Source organism: Oratosquilla oratoria, chromosome 13 (genome assembly GCF_046742065.1).
Source record: "Oratosquilla oratoria isolate Oo_2021 chromosome 13, ASM4674206v1, whole genome shotgun sequence".
Taxonomy (NCBI): Eukaryota; Metazoa; Arthropoda; class Malacostraca; order Stomatopoda; family Squillidae; genus Oratosquilla; species Oratosquilla oratoria.
The window spans coordinates 19130063-19145797 of NC_134789.1; the positions used below are offsets into that span (position 1 = coordinate 19130063).

The 15735-nt window shown below is 39.0% G+C and overlaps 1 protein-coding gene across 8 annotated transcripts in view; it reads right to left on the minus strand.

Moving 5' to 3' along the window:
* Positions 1 to 15735, minus strand: part of LOC143032326 (uncharacterized) — an 80471-nt gene that overhangs the window by 48926 nt on the left and 15810 nt on the right. For 4 of the 8 annotated variants that reach the window (XR_012967101.1, XM_076196873.1, XM_076196875.1 and 1 more), the window contains exons 4-5: positions 1133 to 1271; positions 181 to 357 (exon numbers count right to left, since the gene is read on the minus strand). Coding sequence is in view for 7 of the 8 variants with exons in the window: in XM_076196873.1 (XP_076052988.1) it covers positions 181 to 357; positions 1133 to 1271 (316 nt within the window). In the remaining variant the exon portion in view is untranslated. The remainder of the gene's footprint in view (positions 1 to 180; positions 358 to 1132; positions 1272 to 15735) is intronic. The other 4 variants (XM_076196878.1, XM_076196877.1, XM_076196876.1 and 1 more) reach the window with 2 other exon arrangements.

Sequence of the window (15735 nt, forward strand, 5' to 3'; positions counted from 1 at the left end):
AACGGGGCGCAAAGGAAAAAAATTGAAAATAAAAATAAAACTTGTAAAGTTAAAAACAAACAATGAGATAATTTCATCTACAGGATGCATGAAAACTGAGCCAGGTTATGGGATACTGCACATTGGTCAAGATGTGGCCATGTTCTACTGCCTCAAAAAAATCTATTTTGACAAAATTACTTGTGTAGCCATCATTCCTAAATACAGGCTAAATCCACTGAAGAGGGGTACAGTTATACGATGGCAGAAGCAAGGACATACAAAAGATATGGGGAGCTCCTCTTCTCTACCAGTAACTAAATCTTGGTTTCGCAATAATTCCAACCATGCGCATCTGAGACATGCAGTCACAGACACCTAGGAATGAAAAAAGCCTAATTAAAAGTCTGTATTAAGGAGTCCATGGGGACACAATCTTTATATCAAACCCTTTTGGTTTAATTTTCTAGCTCTGCCTGATTTCCAAAGTTGCAACCCCAGTTTTGCCTTTCAAACCCGTAATAATGCTATTCCTATACGTTAAATCTCAGCTTACTATCCAGGGAAACACAATTACAAAATTGGATCCTTTTTTTCCAAGGTAAATTTTTTTTCTATAATTATGAAAACTCAATTATTCTCCCATAAATAAAAGTAAATATTCATGCATCAATGGCAAATCACTATAAAGTAAAAAGAAGAAGACGAAGACGAAGAAGAAGAGAAATTAAGCTATAGCATTAGCCATCTGGTGCACTTCGTAGAAAGAAGCAAAACTTGGCAACGTGTGATGGCAAAGTTCATAGACGACACAAAATAGCTTTTATATCCACATAACATAAAAGGTGAAAATCAGAGAGAAAAAAGTAAATTTTTCAGGTAAATAGAATTTTGCCATCAGTACACTTGGTGATATAACATGAAAATGTAACCAAACAAAAACAAAATAAAATATTAGTTTATAATATAATCAAAAAGGCAACAAAATGTCAAAATTAAGTGATACTTATAATATCAAGCAGAAAAAAAAAAAAACAAGTCTACTTTTGCTATGAGCTGTTATAAATTTACCATGGCAATTATGAGCACAATATGGGTCAATATTTCTTTTCCCACGGGTCAAAATTGGTAATGACATAAAGAAAAACCTTACTTTAAAGCGCATGACATCCTCCATACGTGCTGTTTTGCCGTCAGCTACACAGGATTGGAAAAAGGAAGGAGCTACCGACACCCCTAAGGCTTCAGAAGTCATGCCAGTTTGTGCCCGCGTAGAATTCATGGCAATGACCCTGAAAATATCAATTGTTTTTGTAGGACATTGTGACATGGGTAAACAAGTCTTGCTTAAAAGTGGCAGTTTGCTGACAAGATTGACGAGATAAACACCATATGAGGACGGAGCCTTTATTTGTACGACGTTTCGCTTATTACAGCTTTTTCAAGTACAAGTTGAGATACAAATGCTTGAGATTAAATAAGGGGAAAGGAGGGAACGGGGAGAGAAAAGGGGGGGGAGGAAGAGGAGGAGGAGGAGGAGGAGAAGGGGGGGGGATTGGACACTGGGAAAGGATGAGAATGCTGGCCCAAACGTCCGTGGGCGAAATGTCCATAAAGGGGGTTTAGATATGTAATATTTTGCTGGCCATGGGTATTAGGGGAATAATGTGAGGCGAGATGTTAAACATGCCCCTGTTTTGTTCAATAGTGTTCGTTCCTTGAATGATTGCTGCTTCTAAACACTTCCTGCGGATTTTGTCTGGTTCCCGTATTAGCAGCTCTCCATTCTTCCAGTCCATAAGATGGTTTTCCTTGTTTCTATGTGTCACACATGCATTGGTGGTGACATCATGCCTGACGTTGTAACGGTGTTCACGTATTCGTGTATTCAGGTCGCGTGACGTTTCTCCGATGTAAACTTTATCACATCCTGAACACGGAATACGATAAAGTTTACATCGGAGAAACGTCACGCGACCTGAATACACGAATACGTGAACACCGTTACGACGTCAGGCATGATGTCACCACCAATGCATGTGTGACACATAGAAACAAGGAAAACCATCTTATGGACTGGAAGAATGGAGAGCTGCTAATACGGGAACCAGACAAAATCCGCAGGAAGTGTTTAGAAGCAGCAATCATTCAAGGAACGAACACTATTGAACAAAACAGGGGCATGTTTAACATCTCGCCTCACATTATTCCCCTAATACCCATGGCCAGCAAAATATTACATATCTAAACCCCCTTTATGGACATTTCGCCCACGGACGTTTGGGCCAGCATTCTCATCCTTTCCCAGTGTCCAATCCTCCCCCCCTTCTCCTCCTCCTCTTCCTCCCCACCCCCTTTTCTCTCCCCGTTCCCTCCTTTCCCCTTATTTAATCTCAAGCATTTGTATCTCAACTTGTACTTGAAAAAGCTGTAATAAGCGAAACGTCGTACAAATAAAGGCTCCGTCCTCAAATGGTGTTTATCTCGTTAAACAAGTCTTACCATAACATAATTTTACAATTATTCTAATTAACAGTAAAATACATTATCATTATGAAACTACAGTAATTATGGCCTTACAAATTTTTAACAAGTATCTTTAATACAGTGGTACTTTGGAACTCAAGCACCCTTGAGGTCAAATTACTTGGAATCTGATATATATATGTATATATATATGTATATATATATATATATATATATATATATATATATATATATATATATATGCATGCATTGTTAAAATCGACAGCATTAGTGAGGTTGTTGATCTTCTTGTGAGTATTCTCCAGTTTTCTAACCAATATTCTGCCATTTAGAGGGTGGGCATAGACCAAGTTGCCAAAATGATTCATTTATTTCAACGTTTCGTCTAACAAAGAGACATCTTCAGGAAATTCTGTAACATAGATAATAATGACGTACAGAAATAAAGAAAACAACATGTAAATCTAACCAATTATACAAATATAGAAGTAAATATCAATAAATGCACAAATTCACACAAATTAACACTATACTGTACATGGGCTGATGGGGACCGTTACTTACAATAGTTAAAAGGTCCGATGAAATGACGAAGAAAACCCTTCGCAATAGGGATGTACATAAACTTAAGCTTCTAGAAGCTATGTTTATCAGAGAATGTAGTCCTATCATTAATATCCAAGGCAACATGACTTCTGTCATCGCTTTGTTTAGCAGCACGGCCAAGCTATTACCGAGCATGACCTCTCTCCGAAACCCTCCCCCTCCACCTCCTCCTACCCACTCCTTCCATCCTCCCCCCAACCGACCCCGCAACCCCCTAACCCCCCAACCCTCTTCTTCATGTATTAATGAGATACCACCCCCGCCCCCTCTCCCGCCCTCCACCACCACCCAAGCCAGCTAGGTGCATATATATGTCACCGAGCGAAGGGTTTTCTTCGTCATTTCATCGGACCTTTTAACTATTGTAAGTAACGGTCCCCATCAGCCCATGTATAGTGTTAATTTGTGTGAATTTGTGCATTTATTGATATTTACTTCTATATTTGTATAATTGGTTAGATTTACATGTTGTTTTCTTTATTTCTGTACGTCATTATTATCTATGTTACAGAATTTCCTGAAGATGTCTCTTTGTTAGACAAAACATTGAAATAAATGAATCATTTTGGCAACTTGGTCTATGCCCACCCTCTAAATGGCAGAATATTGGTTAGAAAACTGGAGAATACTCACAAGAAGATCAACAACTAACGCTGTCGATTTTAACAATGCATGCATACAAGAGAATCTGCTCCCCAGATATTCAAATGTACGTCTCCACGACCGAGCAGTGCAGCATACGGAATCCTTACAGGATTTCCTTAGGACCATGGTTAATGAAGAAACGGATAGTAAGCTCATTCTCCTGTCTTCCCTGAAAGAGGAACTCCAGGCTTCAGAGCAGGAATACGCCGCTTCCAACTTTAACCAGGATTTGAAACAGAAGACTTTAGAGGCTCTGAACTTGAAGGTAGCCAATCACTACCAGGTAGGCAGAACACGCATCTCTAAAAAGTTATTCAAACTTTATGGAGGTCACTTAGCCCTACCTAAACCAACAGATAGCTTCATCAATCTTTCCGATGAACCCCTGTCAGAAGCCCAATGTGAATTCTTAAACCTTGGAATTAATTGTTCCCTTATGCCTAAATTTAAGCAGGTTAACAAGAAGGTAGAAATAGCCACTCTCTTTGACAACATTTGTAAGTTACAAAAAACAGGTGTTATTTCAGTTAATCCAGATCTACAGGAACAACTACAGGCAGAAAGTACGAAACGCCGCCACCACCACCAGAGCCAACTTCCCCCACGCTTGAAGGAAGCCGCAGAACAACTGCGCAACAACGAGAGGATTGTCATCAGAAGAGCAGACAAAGCTTCCTGCTATGTGATCCTCAACAGGGAAACTCACTTTCAGAAATGTCGTGACATCCTCCTAGATGATTTCAAGTTTAAGCATATTTCTCGTAACCCTGTTGTTCAGATTAAATCTAGACTTAATGAACTTATTTCCACTGTTAACGCCGTGATAGGAGGTAACAAATTTGTACCCTTAGTCGGAGATTTTTCTCCTGGTTATCTTTATGGTAATGTTAAGACCCATAAGGAAGGAAACCCCCTTAGACCCATTATTTCCCAAATTCCTACCCCCTCTTACAGCGTAGCTAAAACTCTTCATGAAATAATTTCTCCTTATATCCCTAATACTTATTCTTTAAAGTCTAGGGATGAATTCATAGACATCTTAAAAGATAATAAGCCTAACGGCATTATAGCATCGTTGGATGCTGCTAGTTTATTTTCAAATGTTCCTGTGCATAGGACTATTAACATCATTTTGGAATATGTTTATGAACACGCAGATTTCCCCCCTCCAACCATCCCGAAGCACATAATGGAAGAGATGCTGAAAATCTGCACTACTGAGGCCCCCTTTAAATGTCCAGAGGGAAAGTTGTACGTCCAGCATGACGGGATAGCGATGGGTTCCCCCCTGGGAGTACTCTTTGCCCAAGCGTTCATGTCGGCAGTAGAGGAAGCAGTCTTTAAAGATGACGTCACCAAACCTTCATTATACTACAGGTACATAGACGACATCTTTGTTTGCGCACAGTCAGAAGCCCTTCTCCAGGGATTGAGACTGCGCCTCCAGGAGGAATCTGGACTTAGCTTCATGACTGAAATGAATAAGGATGGCAAACTCCCTGTCCTCGATATTTTAGTGGACTCTTCTTTCGGGGAATTTACAACGAAGGTGTACAGGAAACCTACGAACTCTGAGAAGTGTTTGAACTACAAAAGTGAGTGCCCGACTAGCTATAAAACCAGTGTGATTAGAGCGTATGTCCGGAGGGCTATCAAAGTGTGTTCTTCCTGGCAGGCTCTGCATACAGAATTGCAGCACATCCGCCAGATTCTGGTGAATAATGGTTTCCCTAATAGTGATTTTGATGTAATTTGTAATAAAATGTTGTGTGACCACCTTTCCCATCAAACATCCCCTAAGCCCCAATTCATTGATATATACTACCATAACATCTTCAACAAGGGTTACAAAAAAGATGAAAAAAAAAAAATTAAAGACATCATCACTAAGAACTGTCATCCGGTATCTAAAGATAAGGAAATCCGGGTGGTTGTATACTACTCCAACCCTAAAACTAGTTCATTGGTTATAACTAATAACTTAAATAGTAATACTGAGACTATGTCTAAAACTAATTGTGTTTATGAATTCACCTGTAGCACCAGGAACTGTGTAGCCCGTAAAACAGCATATATTGGTTTTACTAGATGTAGTCTCAGTAGGAGAATAACTATGCATTTACAAAATGAGGCTATAAAACATCACTTAATGAAATACCATAACCTAACAGCCACCCGTGAATACCTAGTTTCAAACACTAGGATTATAGCAAGCAATAGGGATGTACATAAACTTAAGCTTCTAGAAGCTATGTTTATCAGAGAATGTAGTCCTATCATTAATATCCAATGCAACATGACTTCTGTCATCGCTTTGTTTAGCAGCACGGCCAAGCTATTACCGAGCATGACCTCTCTCCGAAACCCCCCCCTCCACCTCCTCCTACCCACTCCTTCCATCCTCCCCCCCAACCGACCCCGCAACCCCCTAACCCCCCAACCCCTCCCCCAACCCTCTTCTTCACGTATTAATGAGATACCACCCCCGCCTCCTCTCCCGCCCTCCACCACCACCCAAGCCGGCTAGGTGCGTATATATGTCACCGAGCGAAGGGTTTTCTTCGTCATTTCATCGGACCTTTTAACTATTGTAAGTAAAGGTCCCCATCAGCCCATGTATAGTGATAATTTGTGTGAATTTGCGCATTTATTGATATTTACTTCTATATTTGTATAATTGGTTAGATTTACATGTTGTTTTCTTTATTTCTGTGCGTCATTATTATCTATGTTACAGAATTTCCTGAAGATGTCTCTTTGTTAGACGAAACGTTGAAATAAATGAATCATTTTGGCAACTTGGTCTATGCCCACCCTCTAAATGGCAGAATATTGGTTAGAAAACTGGAGAATACTCAAAAGAAGATCAACAACCTCACTAACGCTGTCAATTTTAACAATGCATGCATACAAGAGAATCTGCTCCCCAGATATATATATATATATATATATATATATATATATATATATGTGCTGTGTCTTGCAACACTGCTTCTGACCCAGGGCAGTGGACAAGGTGCAGGGATGACCCATCATCCAGGAGGTGCTAAGATAAGAGGGAGGGTGGAGGGGTGTGGAGTGTATTCAGGGATGGAATGGGTGGGAATGATTTTATGCCTTTTCCTTTTTGGCTACCTCCCTTGTAAGGGGGAAGAAGCCTTGGTATATGTATGTATATATATATGTATATATATATATATATATATATATATATATATATATATATATATATATATATATACCCAGAAGTCAACTTTTACTTGGAACTCGAATAAAAAGACATTCATATCAACTGTTGCTTCAAGTTTCATTAAGCAGATAACCTGTAGCCCCACAGTGGCTGTCAATGGTCCTTAGAACCTCCTCAAGATCTCTATGAAGAAAATTTAGACTGGTGTTTGTTATATCCCTGCATTTACCTAGTTGAATTATACAGGAAGGGAGCTATGCTCGTAGTGACCTGTCTTTGTATCTTTCAGCATCAAGTTTTTTCTTAAAATCTTGAAAAGTGTTTGCACACACTGTTTCTTTGTCTAATTTGTTCCAAGTATCTATCACTTTGTGTGGGAAGCTATTTTTTTTTCAGATCTCTTCTGTAATTATCTTTTTTGAGTTTCTTTTTGTGTCCTTTTGTTTTTCCATTGTCCCATTTCAATAAATCATTCTTATCTAAGATTTCCATTCCTTTCATAATTCTATACATAGTAGGTCTCCTCTTTCCCTTCTTTGTTCCAGAGTTGGTAATTCTAATTTGGACAGTCTTTGTTCATATATCATTTTGGAAAGAGTTGGTGCCAGTTTTGTTTTTGCTCTTTGTATTCTTTCTAATTTTCTTTATATTCTTTTTGGTACTGGGTGTCCATAGTGTTGCTGTGTACTCAAGTTTTGGTCTTATTAGTGTAGTTAATTTTTTTTTATAATTTCCTCGTCCAAATAGACAAATGCCACTTTTATTAACCTCGATAAATTGTAGGTTTCTCTGACTATTTTATTAGTATCCTTGTCCAGTGTCATGTCTTTGCTGATCATCACTCCAAGGTCTTTTTCAGAGTTTACTTTTTTTACCTCATCAATTTTATAATCTCTCAATATTCTGTTTTTACTTTTTCAAAATTCCATTACACTATATTTCTTAATATGGAATTTCACTTCCCACTTTTGAGTTCATTTCCAGATTTTGTCCAAGTCTTGTTGTAATGAGTTGCAATCCTCCTCTGTTCTTACTTTCTTTAGTATTTTTGCATCGTCTGCAAAGAAATTCATATAACACTCCAGTATCCATGTCATTTATGTATATGGCAAACATGATCGGGGCCAGTACTGATCCCTCTGGGACACCACTTATCATTTCTTCCCAGTTTAAGAATCTATCTCTAATAACTACTCTCATTTTCCTCCCAGTCAGGAAGTCTTTCATCCATTCCAATAATTTTCCTCTGATGCCATTGACTCTATTTTCCTTATTAGTTTCTTGTGTGGTACCTTATCAAATGCCTTTTGTAGGTCCAGAAAGCCACAGTGTGCCCAACCATCTCTCTCTTGTATTATATCTATTAATCTCGAGTAGAAGCAGATGAAGTTTGTTGTACATGATCTTCCTAGTCTGAATTGAAATTGATTTGGATTCAGTATAGCTTTTTTTCTTCCAAATGTTTAACCCATCTATTTTTGACGACCTTTTCACAAATTTTTGCTACTGTGCTTGTCAGGGAGACCAGTCTGTAATTTGATGGATATTCCTTGTTTCCTCCCTTATAAATCGGTACCGTCGCCGCAAAAAAAAATGGTACACTAAGATTTTTTGGATAACTAAACACAAAAGTACATGTTAAATGGGTTTTATTTACCTTTTAAGCTTACATTATATATACAAAATTAATATTTGGTCATGTGGCCCTTATTCTTGATCACCATCTCGATCCTCTTGGGCATCGAAGTGGCGAGGTTGGCGAAATACTGTAGGTCCATCGAGGCCCAGTGCTTCTTCAGCCCCTCCTTCATGTCGGGTATGGTGCTGGGTCGTTCCTTCTCCAGGATGTTTTTCATCTGATTCCATGCATTTTCGATGGGATTCAGGTCAGGGGAGTTACCAGGCCACTACAGAACATCAATCTTGTTGGTTTCCAGGAAATCCTTCACTGCTTTGGACTTGTGTGCTGGGGCTCCGTCGTGCATAAAAAAGTTGCAGTCATGGATCCGCCAGAAAATCAGCATGTGGTTTCGCAAAACCTCGATGTAGTTGGCAGACTTCATTGTGACGTTCTTGGGGAGGAAATACAAGCCAGCTCTACCATTATTTCCAGTGAAGGCGCCCCACACCATCACGCTGTCAGGATGTTTAACAGTCTTGACGGTGTATTTTGGGTCGTAGCGGGAGACATTACTGGGGCGGCGGACCACCTTTGAAGTTCCTCTGATGAGCCGGAACGTACTCTCATCACTAAACATCACCTTCTTCCAGTCGTCTGATGTCCAGTGTCGGTAATTCTTACAGAACTGCAGCCTTTTCTTCCTCATCTTATCAGTCAGCAGAGGTTTCTTGGCGGCCCGACGTGATGGTAATTTTAGGTCCTTTTGTAGTCGATGCTGCACGGTTCTCACTGTGACATCCTGGAGCAATTTCGGGTGCTTTTCTTTCAGTTCTAAGGCTGTTATTCCGGGGTCTGCCTTCACTTCTTTCTTTAGAATGAAGTCTGTGCGTGCTGATGTCTTCCGTGGTCTGCCAGAGCCCTCCTTCCGTCGCGGTGTCGTGCCGGGGGCAGAGCATCACCAGCTTTCTTCAGGCGGTAAACGGTCATTCTTGACACTTGCAGTTCCACCGCCACGCGTATCACAGATACTCCTTGTTCTATCAGGGACAAGGCCCGGCTCTTCTGTTCCAGGGAAAGTTGATTTTTAACCATTGTGCCTGGTGGAAGTGGAAATATAGGCGGCCAAAGTTGGGTGTCGAGTGAAAAAATGGCGTGATTGAGAGCAGCGTATGGGCAATCTTTACTCGACGAGCTCTGCGGGCTCATGAGGTGTGAGATGTTGCGGTGGAGGGGTATAGGGGGTGAGGGAGGGGACTACGTCATAGCTAGATCCGCCCACTACACTTGTGGCTCAGACCAGAATTCTTTTGTTACGTCGCGCCGCGTGTAACATTTTTATTTGCAGTGAAAATGTAACATTTTTTTTTGCGGCCACTTTACAATATTTGCTTTCTTCCAATCCTGTGGCACCTTTCCTTCTTGAAGTGAGAGTTTAATTATATTGTATATTTCATCTGTTAATTCTTCCATGCATTCTTTCAGTATCCAATTTGCAATTATGTCTGGACCATGCGATTTTCTGACGTCAAGGGTTTTAATCTGGTTGCTGATTTCCTTCTGTGTTACAATTATTTCTTTCATTGAGGGGGATATCTCTATTTCCTCACAGTTAGGTGAGTTTTCTAATGTGAATACCGATTTGATAATTTCAGCCATTTCCAGTTCTTCTGTATATTCGTATTTACCTTGGCGCAGCTTTTCTATTTCTTGTTTATTCTTCAGTTTGCCATTTACATACCTGTAAAATAGTTTGAGTTCCTTGCATTTTTCTTTTATTTTTATTTTTTTCAAAGTTTCTCTTTTCATCTCTGCATATTTTTACATAATCATTTCTTAGTTTGATGTTCATTAGTCATTTGCTTGTTTTCTTGTCTTTTATCCATTTCTTCCAAGCTTTGTCTCTTTCATCCTTATCCTCACTACATTTTTTGTTGTACCAGCTTCTTATGTATATTCTTTTTTTTTTTTTTTTTTGTGGTACATATTTATTCACTACCTCATTATAAATTTCTTTTAGTATGTTCCATTTCTGTTCCATCCCTGTTTCTTAATTTAGGAATTTTTTCCAGTTTGCATTGCAAAAGATTTTTTTGAGTTTCTCAAAATTTGTTTTGTTGCTCATTAGTCTTCCTATTCTATGTTTATCATTTCTGCTTTGATCCATTTGCTCTTTCAACTCAAATTCTATTAGCACATGGTCACTCTTTCCTATCAGAGTTTTTGTAATCAATTTTGTCAATAATTTCAGGCTCTGTCTTAAGTGTTAAATCCAGCTTTGATGGGTCTTCACTACCTCTGTATCTGGTATTTTCCCTTATCCACTGAGACATTGTGTATTCAATGATCATGTTGAGCAGGACATTGGCCCAGAGTTCCTCTCCACCCTTCACTGTCATTTCCTCCCAACATATTTCTTTTGTATTAAAGTCGCCCATAATTACTGTATTTCCTGTCTTTCAGTATATTAGTTAATTTGTATTTTGCATCTTCTAATATTTTGGAATTATCACTTTCTGTCAGGACTGTGTTTTGGGAGGCATATACACCACTAAAAAATTTCTACTCTTCATATATTTGCTTTCAACTTGTATCATAATTGATTATATATTATTTTCTCTTTCAATTATTTTTGTTACATTTAAATCTTTATTAGTCAAAATCAATACTCCACCACCCTGTTTATCCTTTCTATTCTTTGTCCAATTGTATAAACCTTGTCCCACAGTGTTGGGTGGTAGAGTACACTTTAATTTAGTTTCCACTATTCCCATTATGTCTGTTTTTTCTATCGCCAGATAATCATTTAATTCATCCATTCCTAAAGTTATTCCATCTATATTGGTATAAGCTATTTTTAATTTCCTTTCTCATCTTTTTCTGTCTGCTTTGTTTCCTTTTTCCTTATATACCATTTTCTCAGCCTCAGGTCCACCACTCACACACTCTCTCTCTCTCTCTCTCTCTCTCTCAAAAAAAAAAAAAAAAAATCACTTTTTTTCATGCACTTTGTTTCCAAGTTCTTTTTCTTTTTCTTCTTCACTCTTATCTTTTTTTATCCATATTTTTGTATTGATCACTATTTGTTAATTTCGTTATGAACATAAGAATAAAGGAGACTGCAAGAGACCATAAGGCCTACACTAGGCAGCTCCATATCCATCACCGCCTGTCGTCCCCATCCATAAAGTTGTCTAATCGTTTTTTAAAACAACTGATAGTTTCAGCGCTTACTACATGGTTACTAAGTTTATTCCATTCATCACCACCCTATTAGTAAACCAATTCTTGCCTATTTCCTTCTTAAATCTAAATTTGTCCAGTTTATACCCATTACTGCGAGTCCTGCCCTGTTGTTTTATTATGATGACCTTCTTTGCATCTCCCTTGTTATAGCCTTTGATCCACTTGAACACTTCTATTAGATCACCCCGCACTCTGCGTCTTTCCAGAGAGTGTAAGTTTAGGTGCCTAAGCCTCTCTTCGTAAGGCAAATTTCTGAGTTCATGTATCATTTTGGTCATTCTTCTCTGTACTGATTCTAGTGAATTTATGTCCATTCTGTAGGATGGAGACCAAAACTGTACTGCATAGTCAAGGATGGGTCTAACTATCGCTAGAGTTTAATAATCACCTCTGCACTTCTATTCGTTACCGTCCTAGCAATGAAACCTAATGCTCTGTTAGCTTTATTTCTGGCACTAATGCACTGCTTCCTGGTTTTAAGATTCGGACTCACCAGAACTCCCAAGTCCCTCTCGATAGTACTTCCTCTGCAATTGTTTGTGATCTAAGCTTTATTTTCAGTGGCCTGTATTGTTTTCCTTTAGAGTATTTACCCACTCTATTGGTCTCCTCAATTTCCCTATCCAAACCTTGTCCTTCCTCCTCCTTTTCCCTCCGATATCTAGGTACATCATGCTTCTCTTTAATGCCATAGATTACAATGCATCTTTTTTATCCACTGTGTCCTTAACTAAATTGCCTTCCTCTTTAATTACTTGGATCACCATTTCCTTGGCATTCTCCTTGACCTGTTGCTCCACTATTTCTTTAAAGGATACATTTTGATATTCCTGTTCAACTTTCCACTGTTTCTTTATTTCCTGCAAGTCATTTCTTTGATTTTGTCTTCCACCTTTTCAGTCACTGCTTGCATTTGATCTTATATCTCCTTTTTTAATGCCTCATTCCTATTTATATCTTTGCTTTTCAACTTTTCATTTTCTCCCTGTAATTCCTTTTTTAAGTCATCTATCTCCCTATTATTCTCCTCATTGGCTTTCCTTAGCAGAGCTACTTCTTTTTACGTTATTTTATACTCACTTTTGAGCCAGCTGTTGTTTGCGGACGACACTGCGTTTGTGGCAGGATCGGAGGAGGGATTGAGGAAGTTGGTGGCAGAGTTTGGGAGAGTATGTGATAGAAGAAAGCTAAAGATAAATGTGGGTAAAAGTAAGGTGATGAGATGTACAAGGGGTGAAAGTGGCAGCAGACTGGAAGTGAGCATTAAGGGAGAGCGACTGGAGGAAGTGGATAGTTTTAGATACTTGGGTGCAAATGTGGCAGGAAAAGGTGGAGTGAAGGTGGAGGTAGAATGTAGATTGAGAAAAGCGAGTAAATACCTTGGTGGATTAAAGAGTGTAATGAGGAATAGACATTTGGGAATGGATGCTAAGTGGAGACTGTATGAAGGAGTGATTGTGCCAACAGCACTGTATGGGGCAGAAACATGGAACATAAAAGAGGAAGAGAGGAGTTTGAATGTGTTTGAGATGAGGTGTCTGAGAAGTATGATGGGGGTTACTAGGCTAGATAGAGTGAGAAATTAAGAGATGAGGAGGAGAACAGGGGTGGAAAGGGAGTTGGGAGATAGGGTTGATGAAAGAGTATTGGGATGGTTTGGACACATGGAAAGAATGAGTGAAGAAAGACTGATAAAAGAGGTATGGAAGGCAGATGTGGAGGGAGTGAACATGAGGGGACGTCCTAGGATGAGATGGATGGATGAGGTGAAGGGGGCTTTGGGGAAGAGGGGAATATCTGTTGAGGAAGGACGGGAGAGGACAGAAGACAGGGGTGAATGGAGAATGGTTGTATATGGATGATGTTGTGATGCATGAGGTGGAATGGGCGGGGGGATGGGGGGTGAGGTAGTATGTGTGAGCAAAATTTGACGAAGCCCGAAGGGATTTCTCCCCATCTTCTCCTTTTATGCAATGGGGGGACGGAGAGGGGGGGTCGCCGATTTAATGAAGCAGCCTTGCTGTGGATGTGCAGTGTCTTGGGACACTGCTTCTGACCCAGGGCAGTGGACAAGGTGCAGGAATGACCCGTCATCCAGGAGGTGCTAAGATAAGAGGGAGGGTGGAGGGGAGTGGAGTGTATTCAGGGATGGAATGGGTGGAAATGATTTTATGCCTTTTCCTTTTTGGCTACCTCCCTTGTAAGGGGGAAAAAGCCTTGGTATATGTATGTATGTACTTTTGAGCTATATTAATTCATCCAAAATGTTATATACCTATTTCTCATTATATTTCTATACCTGGGCTCTCTATCCATTTCTAACCCTCTATGCATAATATTTCCTTCCCCTTCAAACCCCGAAAAAAACTGTTTCAAACCTTTGGTATTCCCTTGGTGTTTAAGAAAGACACGTCTTCTTTCAAATGACACCAAGTGGAGTCTCTATTCTGCTTTCTTCCAAACATCTTTTTGCTGGTTCTTTGTCTTTCGGAGTTTCTTTGCTCTTTCCATTAAAAGAGATACAAAGACGTTTCCATTCTGGTCACAGCAAATACATTTCTCCCTTCACCATATCTTTGTAAACAACTAGGCCTGCTTTCAAATTTGTTCGTGAATCGCTAAATAGCGGGTTCAAAGCGTCCGTTCCGGCATGTCTTGCTTCGGCCGTGGTGTGTGTGTGTGTTTTTACCTAGTTGCATTTTACGGGAAGGGGAGCTATGCTCGTGGTGTCCCGTCTTCATATCTCATTTTATCTAAACTGTTTTTAAATTCATGTATTGTTTTTGCACACACCACTTTCTCATCTAGCTTGTTCCAAATGTCTATTACTTTCTGGGGAAAGTTGTTCTTTTTCAGATCTCTTCTACAACTGTCCTTCTTGATTTTCTTTCCATGTCCTCTTATATTTCTATCATCCCATTTTATTAGGTCCTTTCTATCAATAGTTTCTAAGCCTTTCATGATTCTAGTTATCAAATCTCCTCTCTTCTTTGCTCTAATGTCTGTAGCTCAAGTTTTGCTAGTGTCTCTTCATTAATTTGTTTTGAGAGTGTTGGTGCCAATTTTGTATTTACTCTTAGTATTCTTCCAAGTTTTGTTATACATTTCTTTGTACTTAGTGACCACATTGTCGCTGCATATATATTGGTCTTATCAAAGTGATTAGAATTTTCTTCACCATTTCTTCATCCAGATACGTAAATGCCACTTTGATTGTTCTTATTAAATTACAAGTTTTTTATATGTTTTTCAGATGACATATTATTCATAATAGTGACCCCTGAAGTCCTTCTCATTTTCTACTTTTTTTATTCCTTCTCCCAATTTATATGATCCTACTTTTCTTTTTTTGCTTCTTCCAAATTCCATTATATTACACTTCTAAGTGTTTAATTCCATTTCCCACTTCCTACTCCATTCCCATACTTTATTCAGATCACTCAGTTGCGGCTCACAATCTTCTTCAGTGTTCACTTTTTTCAACAGTTTTGCATCATCCGCAACGAAGCCCATATAACTTTCAATTCCTTTGTCCATGTCATTAATATATATAGCAAACATTATTGGGGCCAGAATTGTTCCTTGTGGAATACCACTCATTACTTCATCCCAATTAGAGTGTTTGTCTCTTATCACTACTCTCTTTTTTCTTTCTTGCAAAAAGTCTTCCATCCATTTAAGCAGTTTGCCCTGTATTCCTCCTTCAGTTTCCAATTTCTTAAGCAATTTCTTATGTGGTACTTTGTCAAAAGTTTTTTCAGGTCTAGAAATGCACAATCAGCCATCCATCTTTCTTGTATTATATCTATTAGCCTTGAATAGAAACACATTAAGTTTGTGATGCATGATCGTCCTTGTCTGAATCCAAATTGCCTTGGGTTTAGCACTTTTTTTTTCTTCTAAATACCATACCCATCTACATACATATACCAAGGCTCTCCCCCTTACAAGGGAGGTAGCCAAA